Genomic DNA, 22,652 nt, shown 5'->3' on the forward strand with positions numbered 1-22,652 from the left:
GCTTCAAGCATTTTCCCCACTACAGATGTTAAACTAACCGGCCTATACTATAGTGACCTGCCTTTTGTCTGCCCCCTTTTTTAAGCAGAGGCATTACATTAGCTGTTTTCCAATCCGATGGTACCTCCCCAGAGTCCAGAGAATTTTGGTAGATTATAATGAATGCATCTGCTATAACTTCCGCCATCTCTTTTAATACCCTGGGATGCATTTCATCAGGACCAGGGGACTTGTCTACCTTGAGCTCCATTAGCCTGTCCAGCACTACCCCGCTAGTGATGGTGATTGTCTCAAGGTCCTCCCTTCCCACATTCCCGTGACCAGCAATTTTTGGCATGGTTTTTGTGTCTTCCACTGTGAAGACCGAAGCAAAATAATTCTTTGAAGTCTCAGCCATTTCCACATTTTCCCATTATTAAATCCCCCTTCTCATCTTCTCAGGGACCAACATTTACTTTGGTCACTCTTTTCTGTTTTATATATCGGTAAAAGCTTTTACTATCTGTTTTTATGTTTTGCGCAAGCTTACATTCATAATCTATCTTTCCTTTCTTTATTGCTTTCTTAGTCATTCTTTGCTGTCGTTTAAAATTTTCCCAATCTTCTAGTTTCCCACTAACCTTGGCCACCTTATACGCATTGGTTTTTAATTTGATACTCTCCTTTATTTCCTTGGTTATCCACGGCTGGTTATCCCTTCTCTTACCGCCCTTCTTTTTCACTGGAATATATTTTTGTTGAGCACTATGAAAGAGCTCCTTAAAAGTCCTCCACTGTTCCTCAATTGTGTCACCGTTTAGTCTGTGTTTCCAGTCTACTTTAGCCAACTCTGCCCTCATCCTACTGTAGTCCCCTTTGTTTAAGCATAGTACGCTCGTTTGAGACACTACTTCCTCACCCTCAATCTGTATTACAAATTCAACCATACTGTGATCACTCATTCCGAGAGGATCTTTTACTAGGAGATCGTTTATTATTCCTGTCTCATTACACAGGACCAGATCTAAGATAGCTTGCTCCCTTGTAGGTTCTGTAACATACTGTTCTAGGAATCAATCCCGTATGCATTCTATGAATTCCTCCTCAAGGCTACTCTGTGCAATTTGATTTGACCAATCGATATGTAGGTTAAAATCCCCCATGATTACTGCCGTTCCTTTTTCACATGCCTCCATTATTCCCTTGATTATTGTCCGCCCCACCGTGAAGTTATTATTTGGGGGCCTATAAACTACGCCCACCAGTGACTTTTTCCCCTTACTATCTCTAATCTCCACCCACAATGATTCAACATTTTGTTCATTAGAGCCAATATCGTCTCTCACAACTGCCCTGATATCATCCTTTATTAACAGAGCTACTCCATCTCCTTTCCCTTCTTGTCTATCTTTCTGAATTGTCAGATACCCCTGTATGTTTAATTCCCAGTCTTGGCCATCCTGCAACCACATTTCAGTAATGGCCACCAAATCATACCCATTTTTAATGATTTTTGCCGTCAACTCATTTACTTTGAGCTATCTGAGCTATCCTGCAATTCCTACTCTGACTAGCACGTGGCACTGGTAGCAATCCTGAGATTACTACCTTTGAGGTCCTACTTTTTAATTTAACTCCTAGCTCCCTATATTCAGCTTGTAGGACCTAATCCCGTTTTTTACCTATATTATTGGTACCTATATGCAGCACGACAACTGGCTGTTCACCCTCTCTCTAAAATGTGCTGCAGCCGCTCCGAGACATCTTTGACCCTTGCACCAGGGTGGCAACATACCATCCTGAAATCTCGATTGCGGCCACAGAAACGTCTTATCTATTCCCCTTACAATAGAATCTCCTACCACTATAGCTCTCCCACTCTCTTTCCTGCCCTCCTATGCAGCAGAGCCACCCATGGTGTCATGAACCTGGCTGCTGCTGCCCTCCCCTGGAGAGTCATCCCCCCCAACAATACTGAAAGCGGTGTATCTGTTTTGAAGGAGGATGACTTCAGGGGACCCCTGCATTACCTTCCTTCCACTGCTCTGCCTGATGGTCATCCATTCCCTATCTTCTTGAGTAACCTTTACCTGTGGTGTGACCAACTCACTAAATGTGTTATTCATGACATCCTCAGCATCGCGGATGCTCCAGAGTGAATCCATATGCAGCTCCAGTGCCGCAATGCGGTCTGTCAGGAGCTGCAGCTGGATACACTTCCCATACATGTAGTCGTCAGGGACACTGAAAGATTGGATAGGCTGGGTTTGTTTTCTTTGGAACAGAGGAGGCTGAGGGGAGACCTAATTGAGGTATATAAAATTATGAGAGGCCTAGATAGAGTGGATAGAAAGGACCTGTTTCCCTTAGCAAGGGAGTCAATAACCAGGGAGCATAGATTTCAAGTAAGTGATTGGAGGTTTAGAGGGGTTTTGAGCAGAAATGTTTTCACCCAGAGGGTGCTGGGGTCTGGTACTCACTACCTGAAAAGGTGGTAGAGGCAGACACCCTCATAGCATTTAAAAAGTACTTGGATGTGCACTTGAAGTGCCATAACCTTCAAGGCTATGGACCAAGAGCTGGAAAGTGGGATTATGCTGTATAGCTGTTTGTCAGCTGGCATGGACACGATGGACCGAAATGGACTGTGCAGTAAATTTCTATGAATCTATGAGCCCGGTACTCTGCTTGATAGATTCATAGAATCATAGAAATTTACAGCACAGAAGGAGGACATTCGGCCCCTCGTGTCCGTGCTGGCCAACAAAGAGCTCCAGCCTAATCTGCTTGAGTGCCTGGCTGATCGCGCGGCACCCCCACCCCCCAGTGGTCCAGCTAGGTGGGTACCTGTTCTGCAGGGTTATGCAGCTTGGGCCCTTCCCTTTAAATCAGGGATGAATCCCTCCTACGCAGCACGCTACGCGGCCCAGTGTGTAGCGCTGCTGCACCGTTCGCCCCACTACCACCCTAGAAAGGAAGTGGAACACTGGATTTAACGCTCCACTTCCTTTCGGGGGCGGTAACCCCAATTTCTTGAGAGGCGAGACTTCTACGCCTGGCGCAAAGTCTCGTGCCTCGTGAGTAGTACCGCAACCGAATTTCTGGGCCTTAGATTCCCTTTATCACGCTTTAGATGTAGTTTCTCTTGATAATTAGCAGAAAATTCTCTTTGTTTTTTTTCGTCTTCTTCTGTCGTTCTCTTTACCAAACAGATTTAGAAGGATACCATAAGTACAAAGGGGATGGAATTCATTATCGCCCCGTTTGGGGGCTATAACAGCTAGGAGGCGCAAAATTTAGCGCCAGGTGCAGATGTCTTGCCCCTTTCCAAAAATTCGGGTTACAGCCCCAGAAGGAATTGGAGCACTAAATCAAGCGCTCCACTTCCTTTATGGAGCGCTAATGGGATAGACACCTCAGCAGCGCTGCGCACTGTGCCGTGCTGTGTGGTCATGTCCAGTGGGCCCTTCCCTCCCTTAGAGGGACCGGCCCACGCTGCAGGCTCTGCAAAAGAAAAAGGGTCCTACCTGTACCACCATGGAGCAGGGATTCTACGCAGTCGGCCTGACTGAGCAATCGCGGCCAGGACACAACGAAGAAAATGGAGCAGTGGCGCGACAACAAAATTAAGTTATTTTTGCATTTTCCATCAGCCATCTAGCCTTTAATTATTACCCCGGTAGCAGCCGGCCACCTGATCCGTGCCTCCTGCAGCTGCCGTTGTTTTTAGTTAGCATTGCTGCAGGGGGCGAAAGTGAATTTCGGGGCCGGGGCGCTAATGGGGCGATGTGTTCAATGATGACATCTTGATCTCTGAGTGCAGGAGAGGAAATTGGGGCACAAAGCCGTAGTGCCGCTGCTAAACTCCCGCCCAACATGGCAGGAGTCGTTAACAGCGCCACATCAGGTCAGCAACTCATTTGCGCCCCGTTGGTGCCCTCCAGGGTGTAACAGAAGGAGCAAATGATTCAAATTTCTAGTCCAAAGTATATTCAGGACAGAGAACAAGAGGTTATATATGTCACATTATATGGCTACATCACTCAATTACAGCAGAGATACATGTGCCACCTAACTGTACATGTTGTCTATGATCGAGAAAGGTGAGTGTTAAGCAAATGGGGAAAGGCACAGTCACTTGTGCATATGGTAAGTTCAGCCCAACCAGAGGATCCAAGTGGAACATATAATCCCGCCATCGAAGGCACATCGATTCGATGTTTCAGAAGCTAATGCCATCGTCCCAGATGAGGAAGACACACCGCTCATATAGACAAAGATGTATAAGCCCTGGAGACATTGTTCACCACCAGCACACCGACTCTATTCTATTGACTAGCTGTTAATTTAAGGATTTACACTAACTGTACCAATTTGCAGTAACCTTAGACACTGATCTCAACAATAATTTAATAGTCAGTGATTCAGTTAATGCTGAACTACAGTGATACGTGAGCTGCTTTTACAATCTCTGTTATTCAATTTGTTAAGTAACTCTCTATTAATTATGTTATTCAAACTGCTAAGAGACCCTGACTATAACTATTTATATCTGTTAACTGTTTTGAATGCTCAATATTTAAGCTTAAGTTAGGATTTTGTAGTCAATAAATAGTTGTTAGTGCATGACTTGTTATCTGACTTGATGATTTGGCAAGAAAGGGTTAATTAATTCACTCTGTAGCTTGGAAATATCCTAATTGAGGGAGGAAGGTGAACTCAAATCCAATTTGAACTGCGTGATACAGTTTGGTAAACCAATTTAGGCATAATTAATTTCTCGATCTAAGCTGGGTGGTAAACCCCAAAACGTTTGCAGTGAGGAGTTAAAGTGAAGGGGTTAAGCATTCGTCTGGCTCCTTGGCATATATTTGTCGGGATCCCCCAGTGTTCTTACAGCATAATCTAGGCTGACACTTCAGTGGAGTTGGAGTTGGTGTCTTCCAGATGAGATGTTAAATTGATGTCTCATCTGCCCCCTCAAGTGGATGTAAAAGATCCCATGGCACTATTTGAAGATGAGCGGGGGATTTTCTTGGTGTTTTGGCCAATATTTATCCCTCAACTAACATCACCAAAACATTATCTAGCCATTTATTTCATTGCTGTTTATGGGACCTTGTTGTGCACAAGTCGGCTGTTGTGTTTCACTACAACAGAGACGACACTTCCATACTGCTTCATTGGCTGTGAAGTACTCTGGGCTGTCCCGAGGATGGGGAAGCCGCTATACAACTGCAAGTTATTTCCTTCTTACAGATCTCCTTGGGTGGCCATACACTCCATAGTGGAGTGCCTTTAGATAAGTGGTCATGTACAACTGCATAGATGCAGGTAGAGGACTTCTGTGCAATATACATTAGATCTCGAAAGGTGCTTGGTACACTCTTTAATGACTAAAAAATGTTGGTGATCAAACAGCCTCACTCTTAAGTATGGGCCCTATGAAGTTGGGATCCCAAGACTCTATGAATGAGGGTAGATGTGAGTTAGCCCTGCAACCAATCGGTTCTGCTCAATCTTTGCCTCCACCACCAGTTTCTACTGACACACGCTCTGCTTCACCCAGTGAACTTGATTCACACTGCCTACCTAAATCTCCCAGCAAAGATGTGCCTGTGCTGGTACTTACTATGGCTTTCGTGGATGACGTAGAATACTGTGAAGTATTGACTTTGGGGCTGTCATTAGGGCCTACAGCTTCTTTAAGGGCTCTATAGAAACAAAGAGTCATGTTATAATGACAGCTGAGAAACAACCCATGCAACGGAGTTTACATAGCTAATATTGTCTTTCTAGTGTTTTGTTGCAGAGTATGTATGTGAGTGAGTGAATAATGTAGGGAGGGGTAACAAGGAAAGGATGGCATTAACTGTATCCTTGGAGCTCTTGAACTTCCCCATAGTCCACATCTATACTCTCTGGTTGAATCAAGCCCAGTGCGGTCTGTTTATACTCTGAGAGAGGTCTGGGCTGCTCTGGTTTAGCGCTTCTGTTTTCTGTTCTGAGTAATTTTGCCCCACAACCAAAAAATCTGTGAAGTGTTGGAAATTAGAAGAGCGCGTAGGCCACTTGCATCATATAGGTTAGTGGTGTAGTATATTTGATTTGTACAATTATCTTTCCAAATGGTCATGTAGCAGCAATTGCTTTTAAGTGACCGCAATAAAGTGGCCTGCTACAGTATGGCATGCATATGATAATTAGGAAGAGCTGATCTCTGAGGATTTGGGAACATAGGAACAGGAGGAGTAGGTCATTTAGCCCCTCGAGCCTGTTTCACTATTCAATGCGACCATGGCTGATCTGCAAGCTTACTCCATATACCCACCTTTGCCCCATATTCCTTATTACCTTTGCTTAACAAAAATCTAGCAATCTCAGATTTAAAATTAACAATTGATTTAGCATCAATTGCTGTTTGCCGAAAAGAGTTCCAAACTTCTACCACCCTTTGTGTACAGAAGTGTTTCCTAACTTTACTTCTGAAAGGCTGGCTCTAATTTCTAGACTATGCCCCCTAGTATCCTCAACCAGCAGAAACAGTTTCTCTCTATCTACCCCTTATCTGTTCTCCTTAATATCTTGAAAACTTTGATCAAATCACCATTTAACCTTCTAAATTCCAGGAAATACCACCCTAGTTTGTGTAATCACTCCTCGTAATTTAACCCTTAGAGTCCAGATATTATCCTGGTAAACCTGCGTTGCACTCCCTCCAAGGCCAATATATCCTTCCTAAGATGATTCCGACATTCCCATTTACACCTCCTCTAGATTCATCTTTTGTGTTTTTATTTGTCTCATTACCATCTCCTTTTGCTTTGAACTATCATACCTTTTGTCATTTAATCACTTCTGCCTTCCAGCCTCTCACAGACTTTCCCTTTTGTTCTTCCCTCCCCTCCCCCATTCCCTGCCCCTGCACTTGCTTAAAATCCATTACATCTCCAACTTTTCTAGTTCTGCTGAAAGGTCATTGGCCTGAAACATTAACTCTGTTTCTCTCTCCACAGATGCTGCCTGACCTGCTGAGTATTTCTAGCATTTTCTATTTTTATTTCACAATGGATTAAATGGATGTTTAGAGACCCTTTGGTGAAGAGATTTCGGGGGAAAGTAAAAACTTAGAATGACTGGATCTGTTCATTTTTTTATTGTGCTGAAATATAATCCGAGTCAATTTATATTTCCCTTCCAGGAAGCTCAAATTGGGACAAAAATTAAACCAATTCAAATATTAGATCAAATAAGTAACCAGCCACAGAAGCCGTGGAATCGAAGTGAGCATGGAGAGACATTTGAAGGACTCATTCAAAGACGGAGTATTGCGGAAACTTTGAAAAAACATAAACATTTTCCTGGATCAATGAGCTTATTCAACAAAGTAAGAACTAATTAGCATTGTAAAAAACTATTATTACATTGGTGATCATTTTTGGAATTGAGTTACAAATTAAAACAGTCTACTTACGATGATTCTGAAATAGCTTCCCTCTACTCTACATAATGAAACATATCCTGATATTAAAATGAATTTTTGGAAGAGATGAAGCCCCAGTATATCACTGGCAGCTATAAGCAGTTAAACTATAGCAATGGAGATGACTGAAATACATCTATTTATTTCAATAACTTTATTGTGACAAAATTAAAGCACTTTCCAAATATTGTGAAGAGTAATTTTAAGGAGAATTCAGCTTACCTTCTATTCCTGAAAGCAGAAAGTAAGTTGTAAAAATAAAATACAGACCCTGAAATTTTCATGAGGCCAATGACATATTTCTGCTGTAAACTGTGGGATCGTGCTGTGTGACTATTAGGAAATTACCTGGGACCTTGGTATTCCTGGTCCCAGGCCAGTAGTTTCTGAGACGCCAGCAGGGCTGGGGTATGACATTCCCACACTGGGATTTTTTTGGCCTAGGCCTCTCTAACACCAAGCGATCTGCAAGCTTGAATCAGTTTGGCGTCCAGATTGTTCGAGTATTGAAAATTGTGCCTCCTTCGTTTGGGGGTGGGGGGGTGCACAGGGAGGGGGCAGGGTGTGGGGAAGGGGTCCAGGCTGGTACAAATAGCAATATTGGCCTGAAATAAAGGGAGCCAATTGGGCCAGTGACCAAAACATTAATTGCAGATACATTGCAAGAAATGTCACAGTTATACTATTTCTAAAAGGGCAAGCCACTTCTGTCAAGTAGCCATGCACAAATTGTTTTGTCCTACACTTTCCTGATTTAGTTTTTCAAATACAATCTGTTGTCATTGGAAGAAAAATTGGATACCTTACCACAACCCGTTCGTGCCAGAAATCAGGAAAAAAAATGGCCATTTTGGTGAGGGCCATTTTGGTGAGAAAGAAACACTGTCACTTGATTTCACACTCCCAGCCACCAGGTCCTCAAGGTTGTCCTGCAAGGGCATTTGCATTATTTACCACTGAGAGTTAGCAGCCGTCCACCAACCATGCTGCAGCCACTGGGACCATGGCTGTGAAATCGAGTCACAGTGTTTCTTCTCCTTTACTCTCCTCTCCCTCTTCTTGAACAACCGCTGGCTGCATTTAAGAAAATAAGAACATAAGAAATAGGAGCTGGAGTAGGCCATTTGGCCCCTCGAGCCTTTTCCGCCATTTTATAAGATCATGGCTGATCTGACCTTGGGCTCAGCTCCACTTCCCTGCCTGCTCCCTATAACCCTTCACTCCCTTAACGTTCAAAAATCTGTCTATCTCCACCTTAAATATATTCAATGACCCAACCTCCACAGCTTTCTGGACAAAGAATTCCACAGATTTACGACCCTCTGAGAGAAGAAATTCCTCCTCATCTCAGTTCTAAATGGATGACCCCTTATTCTTAAACTATGCCCCCTAGTTCTAGATACCTCCACAAGTGGAAACATCCTCTTTGCATCTACCTTGTCGAGCCCCCTCAGTATCTTACATGTTTCAATAAGATCACCTCTCATTCTTCTGAACTCCAGTGAGTATAGGCCCAACCTGCTCAATCTTTCTTCATAAGTCAACCCCTTCATCTCAGGAATCAACATTCTCTGAACTCCCTCAAACGCAAGTATATCCCTCCTTAAATAAGCAGACCAAAACTGTACGCAGTACTCTTAGTGTGGTCTCACCAATACCCTGTACATTTGTTGCAGGATTTGGATGTGTGAAATGAGGAAGGCACAAGGGTGGAGATGTGGTGAAAGGAGGGCAGGAAAGCAAGAGGTGCTTGTGAGAAGGAGGATAATGTATGAGGATACCAGCATCTTGTATCCTTTCAGCCCCGTCGCTGGTCAAGGGCTCAGCCATGCCCCTTCCAAGAATGACCTGCACCGTCTCCTCCAAGGGGGTGAGATGAAGCTAGGAATGGGAGGTGTACAGATTGTTGGTAGATGAGTGATTGGTGGGGGGTGTGGGAGTGGGGTGTAGGGGAGTTGTGCATTGAGCTGTGTGTGAGGTTAGTGGTGCAGTTGGTAGGAGACAGCTTTTGAAGATGCATTCACTCACCTTGACCACTGGTCTGAGGTCATGAAGCTTCTTTGTGCATGGGAGCCAGAAGGTGGGGGTTACACCGCTGGCAGCGACGACCTCACTATTCTGGTACCACATTGTTCTTTCTGGAGGGCCTCATGGCCCTTTGGATAGAGGACCTCTCTTGCAGTGTTGACCCCTTGCACAAAGCTGGAGATTCTGGGTGCCCTTCCCTGGCTTGCTGAGACATTTATGTAAGTGCTAACTTCCTCATTTTCTTTAGGGATTCTTTTTAATGTTAATATTTTTTCAGAAGGCAGTTAAGCTCTAAGTGCTAAAAACTGCCTATGTTTAAATGATTTTTTTTTTCATTTTAGAAGGCATTTCCCCTTTAAGTGAATACACTGCTCTCTGAAATGACAGCCTTGCTTTTTGTTATGGTTGACTACAAGGTATGATCACAATATCGCAGGAGTTAAGCTTCAATGGCCTAGAAATTCAAGAGCGCTGGGAATCTGCTGGTGGCAGTTAACGACCGCTGAAATGAATGACGCTAGCAGCACCAATGATGCTATATTGTTGTTGCATGCTAATTAACATTAGCACAACGCTAAATTCACTGTTCAAGCCCAGTTTTCGTGGCGGTAACTGCTCCAAAGGCTGTACTTGCTCCAATGATACAACGGCCATGCTACATTGGGGCTCCTGCTGAGACTACCGCCACGAAAACTGGGCTTGCACAGTGAATTTAGCGTTGTGCTAATGTTAATTAGCATGCAACAACAATATAGCATCATTGGTGCTGCTAGCGTCATTCATTTCAGCGGTCGTTAACTGCCACCGCAGATTCCCAGCGCTCTTGAATTTCTAGGCCATTGAAGCTTAGCTCCTGCGATATTGTGATCATACCTTGTAGTCAACCACAACAAATTGCATTTATATAGCACCTTTATTGTAATAAAGCATCCCAAGGCTCTTCACAGCAGCGTTATCTGACAAAATTTGATATCAAGTCATGTAAGGAGATATTAGGTTGGGGGACCAAAAGCATGGTCAAAGGGGTGCGTTTTAAGGAGTGTCTTAAAGGAGGAGAGAGAGGTAGAGAGGTTTAAGGAGGTAATTCCAGGGCTTGGGCCTGCTGAAGTCATGACCGCCTATGGTGGGCTAAGGAAATTGGTGATGCACAATAGATTTGGAGGAACACGGAGTTTTTGGAGGGTTGTAGGGCTGGAGGAGATTACAGAGATAGGGTGGGCAAGGCTATGGAGAGATTTGAACAAAAGAATGAGAATTTTAAATTTGAGGTGATGCTGGACCAGGAGCCAAATGTAGGTCAGCGAGCACAGAGGTGATGGGAGAATGGGACGATGCGAGTTAGGATACAAGCAGCTGAGTTTTGGATGATCTCAGCACAATATTCAAATCAAGTGAAGTGCAGTTGCTTTCTCTAGTTTGTGAATGTTGAGCTTGAGTTCAAGATGTGTGACTCCTAACCCACCATTCCTTCTAATTTATTCCTTTTGTGGAGAAGCAAGTGTACTATCAGGCGATGGGGTTTCTACTGGAATTCTGGTGACCCCAGAGATCTCCTTTGGCTGTGAATTGTGAGAGCCTGCTCTATAGGTGAGCTATATTCACAATGTGGGGGCTGACTAAAGCTGCCTGCTTTCAGCCACTGAATTAGCATTTGAAATCGCTCTTCCCTTCAAAGATACCCTTTAGTTTGATTAATTCTTCTTTCGTTTTTTGGGCCTATGATGCAGACACTGGGATAGAAGTTCCGCAGGGGTTCTGCCGATTGTCTGCTGTAATTTCAGTGGAAGCCCCAGAAAAACGGTATTATCAGTTGTGACAACCTACTCCTGGAAATTCCACTGCCCCCTGCCTGCAAGCAGCCATTTCAGATTTTAATGCAGTGCTTGGGAATGATTTTAGAACTGGGTTAGCACCACTTTTAAACAAGATGTACACATTTAGTCTGATCAAAATTCTATTTTGATCATATTTTATAGTCACTGTAGCCAATAAATTGCAAAACTATAAATATGACTTGATTTAATTGTGTATTTGCAATCATCAGCTTTTGAATTATTGAATATGATAACGCTACTTCAACTGAAAATGGAGAAACAATAAAGTGAAGAATTCAAATATCCATCAAAAGATCTGCATGTTATCTCTTATAGAAAAATTTGGTTTTAAAAGATCTGCTCCAGCTAGCTTGACAACTAAAAAGCTTTTTCTGAATAAGTTCAAATATGCGTTGATTTAGCTTTACACATCTATTCAGACTTTATTATTTCAGCCTGTTTAGCTTAAACTGCTGGGATTATTTCAGAGTCTCTTTTCAGCTGATTTATAAGAATTGTATACGAAATGAGTTTGGTTCGTGTTAACCTATTTCTCATTGGGTATGGGTCCACAGCACAATTTAGCAATAAATTTCACTCAGAGAGGCTGGTGGGGCAAACACGACTGTTCTCACTGCTCCAATTTTCATCTGAGGTTGGTGCTTAAGGCATATTGTTGGGCAAGTGAGGGAGCTTGCCTTTTTTCCAGCCTGTGCCACACCTGACCTTTGCAATGCTTGATGATACTGAGTTGCCAAAATAGAAAATGTTACATTCTCTCACTTTTTTTTAACGATGAGGTTTTCTGTTCAATTGTGGATTTATTTTAATCTCATGTACCTTTTCATTTTAATTCAAAAGATAATCAAGTGAAAAATTATTTATATTAAATTAAGGATGGAAAAGTAGTTCAAGAAAATTCAACTTCCAGTGCTTAATATATATTTTTTATTATCTTAAATGAAGTTGCAGTTGTTTCTCCTCAGGCATCTGTGAAGACTTTTCACTATGAGGGTTTCTTCTGGAGTTGTGAAATGCAAGTACGACATGTTGACGACAGTTTTTCAACATACATGTTTTGTGAGTGAACTGACCCTTTTAGCATACATTGGGCTTAAACAATTTATTGCAGATAGAATGCAAAGTGCAGAACCGATGAAATGCTGAAACTTGATGGATATTAATATGCACAATAAGCTGGCTATTTCCTCGTGAAATTATTACCTCATTCACCATCTTAGTTACAATTCCAATAGGTTTGTAGAGCAGGACCTATTACTTCTAAAGCCATGCTGCCTGCTCCTTTATGAAATCAGAATTGTTTAAATGCTCATTTATATCATTGGCTCTTGTGTTTGCCTACAAAACAGAGTGACTGCACTTAAAAGTAATTCATTGGATGTGAAGTGCTTTGTAGCATCCTGAGGATATGAAATGCACTATATAAATGCAAGTTATTTCTTTATCCTGTAGAATGCCCTTGAATTTTTTCTATGGATGCTAGGCTAACCAACCTGAAATGATCAGGTTTGTCTTTTGCTCCTTTTTTAAATATTGGAAGTACATTTGCTGTTCTCCAGTCCTTGGGTACTACTCCAGTATTTATGGAGCTCTTAAAGTTATCAGCTAAAGCACAATTTACAAATTGTCCTTTAATTTCTTGAGATTACAGGATGTATCCCATTTGGCTCAGGAGCTTTGTGGATACTTAATCCTTTCAGTTTATCTATAACCTATTCTTTACTAACCTTTCAGTTGGCCATTGAGTCCCATTAACCATGATTGGAATTGGAGTTGAGGAAGAACATGTTTCTTTGATCTTTAATGTTGATCCCATAATATGAGTTTGGTGGGTGGGGATGTGGATGGTAGAATATTGTAATAGACACTGTCAGATTGTGTCCAGGTTAGTGTTGAGACCCCACAGGTTCACCTTTATTTATCTCCAAGGTGTCCCTGATATATAAGGCAACAACACTTTTTTGTCTGTTTTGTCTTTTCAAAATGTTAACTTTGCTTCCATTCTTTAGATTTAACCATGTTGCTGTTATTCCCAGTACATTGTAATTCCCTACTGCCACAACAATCTTCAGCTCTGGCATCTTATTTCTAATGCATCTTGCATACATGTAGACACAGTTTATAGATTTACCTCCTTTCATGTATCCCAGTGCCTGCCTGTCCCTAGTATGTGATTTATGTATGTCTCCCTAAGTACCGTTGCCCATGCTCACCTGTTGACTAACTACAACCCATAGAGAAGAACCAACAATGAGGTGCTTGATTCTATTCTGTGCAAATGAGATATATTGACCTCAGCGACATTCAAGCAGGATGAAAGAGATTAACACAGCATTGTTGCACCAATCAAATTGATACAGTTAAATATTTAAACATTGACAAATTGTTCAAAAGTGACAAAGAGTTTAAAAGCGATACGAAGTGGGGGAAACAATCATGTTGTGTTGCTAAACCATACAGATCACCAGAAGTCGGGGAGGGTAGACTTTATTTTAATGGAATTGTCAATTCGATAAATTTTGTTCATATTTAGTGTCAAGATGACATGTTATGTGAGTGAGCATTGAAGGCAGGGTTCAAAAATATACAGGTATAATTTTTGCCAGGGCTCTGAAGTTGAGGATAGTCTGAAGTGATGTTATAGTATGGGACTTCATTGGATGAAAACAATTAGTTTTGTTCCTCTGATTCTTTCCTTGTCAATCCTCATCATGAGTGATAGTTCTATTGATGCTAGCAGCCTTCCACTACTTTGCCCAAGTGGCCATTCCTCATATGGAAGCCTGGACAGTGAGTGTCAGTGGACTCTTTGATCCCCCAGGGTTATCATGACTTCATCTTTTTCTGCTATCAGGCACATGCACTTCCATCAGGTGTCAATGCCCAGTGATAAGCGCCATTTATATTCTCTGTATTTTTTGTTCCTGCTCCCTAGACTATTGTAGTACTGAGATTGGCAAATTTTGACAAATCAAGGTTTGAATCAAGGACTTGCCTGGTATCACACTTTGCAGCGCATTTACTGACTGAGCCATGAGTGAAACGAAAACAAAGTTAACAGTAGATGCATAAGAAACCTTGACATATATACTGCAGATTTTTATTAACACTGTTTAATGTTTGCACTTCTGTAAAACAATGTATTTGGGTTGAGTAGATGTTGCTTATATTTTTAATCTTCTGTATTATCTAGTTGAACAAGCTGTCTCAAAAAGCTGTATCGCAGCTTACCATCTCCCATTTCCAACAAGACTGAACCATAACAGCTCTGCTTATGACTCTGTGATCGGTAAGTGTAGTATCAAACAATGTACTGTCGATGAAAATAAGTTTTATTCAAACTACTGATATAAATGTAAAACTGCTGCATGACTGCATATGAAATATGATATTTTAGTTGGACAAACACTCAATATGTAGGTAATGTGGACTCAACCATATATATTGGGCCCAAGTTTGCCCAGCACTGCGCCGTTTATTCGGCGCCCAGTGAGTTTTTTGTCGCCGAAGCCCAGTTCAAAGATTGCCCAGTGTTGGGGCGCCGGCGTCTACTACCAGCGCCAGAATGTTTGGCACCATACATTCTGGCACTGGTGTACCTGTAAAAGAAGGTTGCGCTCCATTTCTGTGCATAAGGCAAACTTTCCCCACCAACAAAATTTTTAAAACCGCGCACAGACCCTTGAAGCACCATCGGAAAACCCTTACCTGCAGAAAATTCACGCTGGCCTGCTCCTATCCCCGGCCAAAGGGACTCCCTGTCTCGTATAAATAAATTTTTAGGGAATTTAAAAAGCAAACAATAACTATAGGCAAGTATAAAAATAGAAATAAATGTAAACTTACCATTAATGCTGTTCCTGCGATGATAAATGTCAGCTTGCAATGAAAGAAAAAATCTTTACCTTTTTCCTGCGATTTTCTCACTCCCCAAAATCTTCCACAAAGTGCAGGGCAACCTTTTACAATTATCAGGATTGAAAAAGTAGCAGACAAATCGGAGTCGTCAACTTTAACTATCCAGTGCAGCCTTCTCACAGCGAGACGGGACCTGAGCAGCGGGGATAAAAGGAGCAGGGAGTCGAGGCCCGAGATCACAGTGAGAGTGGGACCTGAGCAGCGGGGATGAAAGGAGCGGGGAGCCGAGGCCCGAGATCACAGTGAGAGTGGGACCTGAGCAGCGGGGATGAAAGGAGCGGGGAGCCGAGGCCCAAGATCACAGCGAGAGCGGGTCCTTAGCAGAGTGGATAAAAGGAGCGGGGAGCCGAGGCCCAAGATCACAGTGAGAGTGGGACCTGAGCAGAGTGGATAAAAGGAGCGGGGAGCCGAGGCCCGAGATCACAGCAAGAGCGGGTCCTTAGCAGAGTGGATAAAAGGAGCGGGGAGCCGAGGCCCGAGATCACAGCGAGAGCGGGTCCTTAGCAGAGTGGATAAAAGGAGCGGCGAACCGAGGCCCGAGATCACAGCGAGAGCGGGACCTGAGCAGCGGGGATGAAAGGAGCGGGGAGCCGAGGCCCGAGATCACAGCGAGAGTGGGACCTGAGCAGCGGGGATAAAAGGAGCGGGGAGCCGAGGCCCGAGATCACAGCAAGAGCGGGTCCTTAGCAGAGTGGATAAAAGGAGCGGGGAGCCGAGGCCCGAGATCACAGCGAGAGCGGGTCCTTAGCAGAGTGGATAAAAGGAGCGGCGAACCGAGGCCCGAGATCACAGCGAGAGCGGGACCTGAGCAGCGGGGATGAAAGGAGCGGGGAGCCGAGGCCCGAGATCACAGCGAGAGTGGGACCTGAGCAGCGGGGATAAAAGGAGCGGGGAGCCGAGGCCCGAGATCACAGCAAGAGCGGGTCCTTAGCAGAGTGGATAAAAGGAGCGGGGAGCCGAGGCCCGAGATCACAGCGAGAGCGGGTCCTTAGCAGAGTGGATAAAAGGAGCGGCGAACCGAGGCCCGAGATCACAGCGAGAGCGGGTCCTTAGCAGAGTGGATAAAAGGAGCGGTGAGCCGAGGCCCAAGATCACAGTGAGAGTGGGACCTGAGCAGCGGGGATGAAAGGAGCGGGGAGCCGAGGCCCAAGATCACAGTGAGAGTGGGACCTGAGCAGCGGGGATGAAAGGAGCGGGGAGCCGAGGCCCAAGATCACAGTGAGAGTGGCACCTGAGCAGCGGGGATGAAAGGAGCGGAGAGCCGAGGCCCAAGATCACAGTGAGAGTGGGACCTGAGCAGCGGGGATGAAAGGAGCGGGGAGCCGACGCCCAAGATCACAGTGAGAGTGGGACCTGAGCAGCAGGGATGAAAGGAGCGGGGAGCCGAGGACCGAGATCACAGTGAGAGTGGGACCTGAGCAGCGGGGATGAAAGGAGCGGGGAGCCGAGGCCCGAGATCACAGTGAGAGTGGGACCTGAGCAGCGGGGATGAAAGGAGCGGGGAGCCGAGGACCGAGATCACAGCGAGAGCGGGAGATCGAGGCCGAAGGTAAAACAAAGAAGTAAAAAGAAATCGAAGGGTGGCGTCACAGCTGGTGGATTGGTGAGTATTTAATAATTTTTTCCTTATCAGTAGGTAACCTTTGACCTTGTAGCCAAATTAAGTAATTTAAGGGTTAAGTCATGGCAGGAGAGCCCAGCTGTGCTATGTGGGAAGCCAGGGACGCTTCCAGTGTCCCTGACGACTACATATGTGGGAAGAATATCCAGCTGCAGCTCCTGACAGACCGCATTGCGGCACTGGAGCTGCGCATGGATTCACTCTGGAGCATCCACGATGCTGAGGATGTTGTGAATAGCATGTTTAGTGAGTTGGTCACACCGCAGGTAAAGGTTACACAGGCAGATAGGGAATGGGTGACCATCAAGAAGAGCAGTGGAAGGAAGGTAGTGCAGGGGTCCCCTGCGGCCATATCACTCCAAAACAGATACACCACCTTGGGTGCTGTTGGGGGGATGACTCATCAGGAGAAGGCAGCAGCAGCCAACTTCATGGCACCATGGGTGGCTCTGCTGCACAGGAGGGCAGGAAAAAGAGTGGGAGAGCAATAGTGATAGGGGATTCTATTGTAAGGGGAATAGGTAGGCATTTTTGTGGCCGCAAACGAGACTCCAAGATGCCTCCCTGGTGCAAGGGTCAAGGATGTCTCGGAGTGGCTGCAGCGCATTCTGCAGGGGGAGGGTGAACAGCCAGCTGTTGTGGTGCATATAGGTACCAACGATATAGGTAAAATATGGAATGAGGTCCTACAAGCTGAGTTTAGGGAGCTAGGAGTTAAATTAAAAAGTAGGACCTCAAAAGTAGTAATCTCAGGATTGCTACCAGTGCCACATGCTAGTCAGAGTAGGAATTGCAGGATAGCTAAGATGAATACGTGGCTTGAGGAGTGGTGCAGGAGGGAGGGATTCAAATTCCTGGGACATTGGAACCGATTCTGGGAGAGGTGAGACCAGGACAAACCGGACGATCTGTACCTGGGCAGGACCGGAACCAATGTCCTAGGGGGAATGTTTGCTAGTGCTGTTGGGGAGGGGTTAAACTAATGTGGCAGGGGGATGGGAACCTATGCAGGGAGACATTGGGAAGTAAAAAGGGGGCAGAAGCAAAAGATAGAAAGAAGAAAAGTAAAAGTGGAGGGAAGAGAAACCCCAGGCAAAAATCAAAAAGGGCCACATTACAGCAAAATTCTAAAGGGGCAAAGTGTGTTAAAAAGACAAGCCTGAAGGATCTGTGCCTCAATGCGAGGAGTATTCGTAATAAGGTGGACGAATTAACTGCGCAGGCAACTATTAACGAATATGATATAATTGGCATTACGGAGACATGGCTCCAGGGTGACCAACGCTGGGAACTCAACATCCAGGGTTATTCAACATTCAGGAAGGATAGACAGAAAGGAACGGAAGTGGGGTAGCGTTGCTGGTTAAAGAAGAAATGAACGCAATAGTAAGGAAGGACATTAGCTTGGATGATGTGGAATCTATATGGATAGAACTGCAGAATTCCAAAGGGCAGAAAACGCTAGTGGGAGTTGTGTACAGACCACCAAACAGTAGTAGTGAGTTTGGAGGCAGCATCAAACAAGAAATTAGGGATGCATGCAATAAAGTTACAGCAGTTATCATGGGCGAGTTTAATCTACATATAGATTGGGCTAACCAAACTGGTAGCAATACGGTGGAGGAGGATTTCTTGGAGTGTATTAGGGATGGTTTTTGAGACCAATGTGTCGAGGAACCAACTAGAGGGCTGGCCATCCTAGACTGGGTGATGTGTAATGAGAAAGGACTAATTTGCAATCTTGTTGTGCGAGGCGCCTTGGGGAAGAGTGACCATAATATGGTAGAATTCTTTATTAAGATGGAGAGTGACACAGTTAATTCAAAGGCTAGGGTCCTGAACTTAAGGAAAGATAACTTCGATGGTATGAGACGTGAATTGGCTACAATAGACTGGCGAACTATACTTAAAGGGTTGACAGTGGATAGGCAATGGCAAACATTTAAAGATCACATGGATGAACTTCAACAATTGTACATCCCTGTCTGGAGTAAAAACAAAACTGGGAAGGTGGCTCAACCGTGGCTAACAAGGGAAATTAGGGATAGTGTTAATTCCAAGGAAGAGGCATATAAATTGGTCAGAAAAAGCAGCAAACCTGAGGACTGGGAGAAATTTAGAATTCAGTAGAGGAGGTCAAAGGGTTTAATTAGGAGGGGGAAAATAGAGTGTGAGAGAAAGCTTGCTGGGAACATAAAAACTGACTGCAAAAGCTTCTATCGATATGTGAAGAGAAAAAGATTAGTCAAGATAAACGTAGGTCCCTTGCAGTCAGATTCAGGTGAATTTATAATGGGGAACAAAGAAATGGCAGACCAATTGAACAAACACTTTGGTTCTGACTTCACGAAGGAAGACACATATAACCTTCTGGAAATACTAGAGGACCGAGGCTTTAGCGAGAAGGAGGAACTGAAGGAACTCCTTATTAGTCAGGAAATTGTGTTAGGGAAATTGATGGGATTGACAGCCGATAAATCCCCAGGGCCTGATAGTCTGCATCCCAGAGTACATAAGGAAGTGGCCCGAGAAATAGTGGATGCATTGGTAATCATTTTACAACAGCTGGATCAGTTCCTATGGACTGGAGGGTAGCTAATGTAACACCACTTTTTAAAAAAGGAGGGAGAGAGAAAACGGGGAATTAGAGACCGGTTAGTCTGACACCAGTAGTGGGGAAAATGTTGAAATCAATTATTAAAGATGAAATAGCAGCGTATTTGGAAAGCAGTGACAGGATCAGTCCAAGTCAGCATGGATTTATGAAAGGGAAATCATGCTTGACAAATTTTCGAGAATTTTTTGGGGACATAACAAATAGAGTGGACAAGGGAGAACCAGTGGATGTGGTGTATTTGGAATTTCAAAAGGCTTTTGACAAGGTCCCACACAAGAGATTAGTGTGCAAAATTAAAGCACATGGTATTGGGGGTAATGTATGGACATGGATAGAGAACTGGTTGGCTGACAGGAAGCAGAGAGTAGGGATAAACGGGTCCTTCTCAGAATGGCAGGCAGTGGCTAGTGGGGTGCCGCAGGGCTCAGTGCTGGGACCCCAGCTCTTTACAATATACATTAATGATTTAGATGAAGGAATAGAGTGTAATATCTCCAAGTTTGCAGATGACACTAAACAGGGAGGTGGTGTGAGGAGGACGCTAAGAGGCTGCAGGGTGACTTGGACATAGAAACATAGAAACATAGAAAATATGTGCAGGAGCAGGCCATTCAGCCCTTCTAGCCTGCACCGCCATTCAATGAGTTCATGGCTGAACATGAAACTTCAGTACCCCCTTCCTGCTTTCTCGCCATAACCCTTGATCCCCCGAGTAGTAAGGACTTCATCTAACTCCCTTTTGAATATATTTAGTGAATTGGCCTCAACTACTTTCTGTGGTAGAGAATTCCACAGGTTCACCACTCTCTGGGTGAAGAAGTTTCTCCTCATCTCGGTCCTAAATGGCTTACCCCTTATCCTCAGACTGTGACCCCTGGTTCTGGACTTCCCCAACATTGGGAACATTCTTTCTGCATCTAACCTGTCTAAACCCGTCAGAATTTTAAACGTTTCTATGAGGTCCCCTCTCATTCTTCTGAACTCCAGGGAATACAAGCCCAGTTGATCCAATCTTTCTTGATAGGTCAGTCCCGCCATCCCGGGAATCAGTCTGGTGAACCTTCGCTGCACTCCCTCAATAGCAAGAATGTCCTTCCTCAAGTTAGGAGACCAAAACTGTACACAATACTCCAGGTGTGGCCTCACCAAGGCCCTGTACAACTGTAGCAACACCTCCCTGCCCCTGTATTCAAATCCCCTCGCTATGAAGGCCAACATGCCATTTGCTTTCTTAACCGCCTGCTGTACCTGCATGCCAACCTTCAATGACTGATGTACCATGACACCCAGGTCTCGTTGCACCTTCCCTTTTCCTAATCTGTCACCATTCAGATAATAGTCTGTCTCTCTGTTTTTACCACCAAAGTGGATAACCTCACACTTATCCACATTATACTTCATCTGCCATGCATTTGCCCACTCACCTAACCTATCCAAGTCACTCTGCAGCCTAATAGCATCCTCCTCGCAGCTCACACTGCCACCCAACTTAGTATCATCCGCAAATTTGGAGATACTGCATTTAATCCCCTCGTCTAAATCATTAATGTACAATGTAAACAGCTGGGGCCCCAGCACAGAACCTTGCGGCACTCCACTAGTCACTGCCTGCCATTCTGAAAAGTACCCGTTTACTCCTACTCTTTGCTTCCTGTCTGACAACCAGTTCTCAATCCACGTCAGCACACTACCCCCAATCCCATGTGCTTTAACTTTGCACATTAATCTCTTGTGTGGGACCTTGTCGAAAGCCTTCTGAAAGTCCAAATATACCACATCAACTGGTTCTCCTTTGTCCACTTTACTGGAAACATCCTCAAAAAATTCCAGAAGATTTGTCAAGCATGATTTCCCTTTCACAAATCCATGCTGACTTGGGCCTATCATGTCACCATTTTCCAGATGCACTGCTATGACATCCTTAATAATTGATTCCATCATTTTACCCACTACTGAGGTCAGGCTGACCGGTCTATAATTCCCTGTTTTCTCTCTCCCTCCTTTTTTAAAAAGTGGGGTTACATTGGCTACCCTCCACTCCATAGGAACTGATCCAGAGTCAATGGAATGTTGGAAAATGACTGTCAATGCATCCGCTATTTCCAAGGCCACCTCCTCAAGTACTCTAGGATGCAGTCCATCAGGCCCTGGGGATTTATCGGCCTTCAATCCCATCAATTTCCCCAACACAATTTCCCGACTAATGAAGATTTCCCTCAGTTCCCCCTCCTTACTAGACCCTCTGACCCCTTTTATATCCGGAAGGTTGTTTGTATCCTCCTTAGTGAATACCGAACCAAAGTACTTGTTCAATTGGTCCGCCATTTCTTTGTTCCCCGTTATGACTTCCCCTGATTCTGACTGCAGGGGACCTACGTTTGTCTTCACCAACCTTTTTCTCTTTACATACCTATAGAAACTTTTGCAATCCGCCTTAATGTTCCCTGCAAGCTTCTTCTCGTACTCCATTTTCCCTGTCCTAATCAAACCCTTTGTCCTCCTCTGCTGAGTTCTAAATTTCTCCCAGTCCCCAGGTTCGCTGCTATTTCTGGCCAATTTGTATGCCACTTCCTTGGCTTTAATACTATCCCTGATTTCCCTAGATAGCCACGGTTGAGCCACCTTCCCCTTTTTATTTTTACGCCAGACAGGAATGTACAATTGTTGTACTTCATCCATGCGGTCTCTAAATGTCTGCCATTGCCCATCCACAGTCAACCCCCTAAGTATCATTCGCCAATCTATCCTAGCCAATTCACGCCTCATACCTTCAAAGTTACCCTTCTTTAAGTTCTGGACCATGGTCTCTGAAATTACTGTTTCATTCTCCATCCTAATGCAGAATTCCACCATATTATGGTCACTCTTCCCCAAGGGGCCTCGCACAATGAGATTGCTAATTAATCCTCTCTCATTACACAACACCCAGTCTAAGATGGCCTCCCCCCTAGTTGGTTCCTCAACATATTGGTCTAGAAAACCATCCCTTATGCACTCCAGGAAATCCTCCTCCACCGTATTGCTTCCAGTTTGGCTAGCCCAATCTATGTGCATATTAAAGTCACCCATTATAACTGCTACACCTTTATTGCATGCACCCCTAATTTCCTGTTTGATGCCCTCCCCAACATCCCTATTACTGTTTGGAGGTCTGTACACAACTCCTACTAA

General features: G+C 44.3%; 1 protein-coding gene across 1 annotated transcript in view; it reads left to right on the top strand.

Moving 5' to 3' along the window:
* The window catches only part of LOC139275102 (transmembrane protein 182-like), a 157,812-nt gene that overhangs the window by 64,647 nt on the left and 70,513 nt on the right, over nucleotides 1-22,652 (top strand). The window contains exons 2-4 of the mRNA XM_070892100.1: nucleotides 7,181-7,366; nucleotides 12,291-12,384; nucleotides 14,519-14,614. Of these exons, the coding sequence (XP_070748201.1) occupies nucleotides 7,181-7,366; nucleotides 12,291-12,384; nucleotides 14,519-14,614 (376 nt within the window). The remainder of the gene's footprint in view (nucleotides 1-7,180; nucleotides 7,367-12,290; nucleotides 12,385-14,518; nucleotides 14,615-22,652) is intronic.

The sequence above is a fragment of the Pristiophorus japonicus genome, chromosome 10 (genome assembly GCF_044704955.1).
Source record: "Pristiophorus japonicus isolate sPriJap1 chromosome 10, sPriJap1.hap1, whole genome shotgun sequence".
In the NCBI taxonomy this organism is placed as follows: domain Eukaryota; kingdom Metazoa; phylum Chordata; class Chondrichthyes; family Pristiophoridae; genus Pristiophorus; species Pristiophorus japonicus.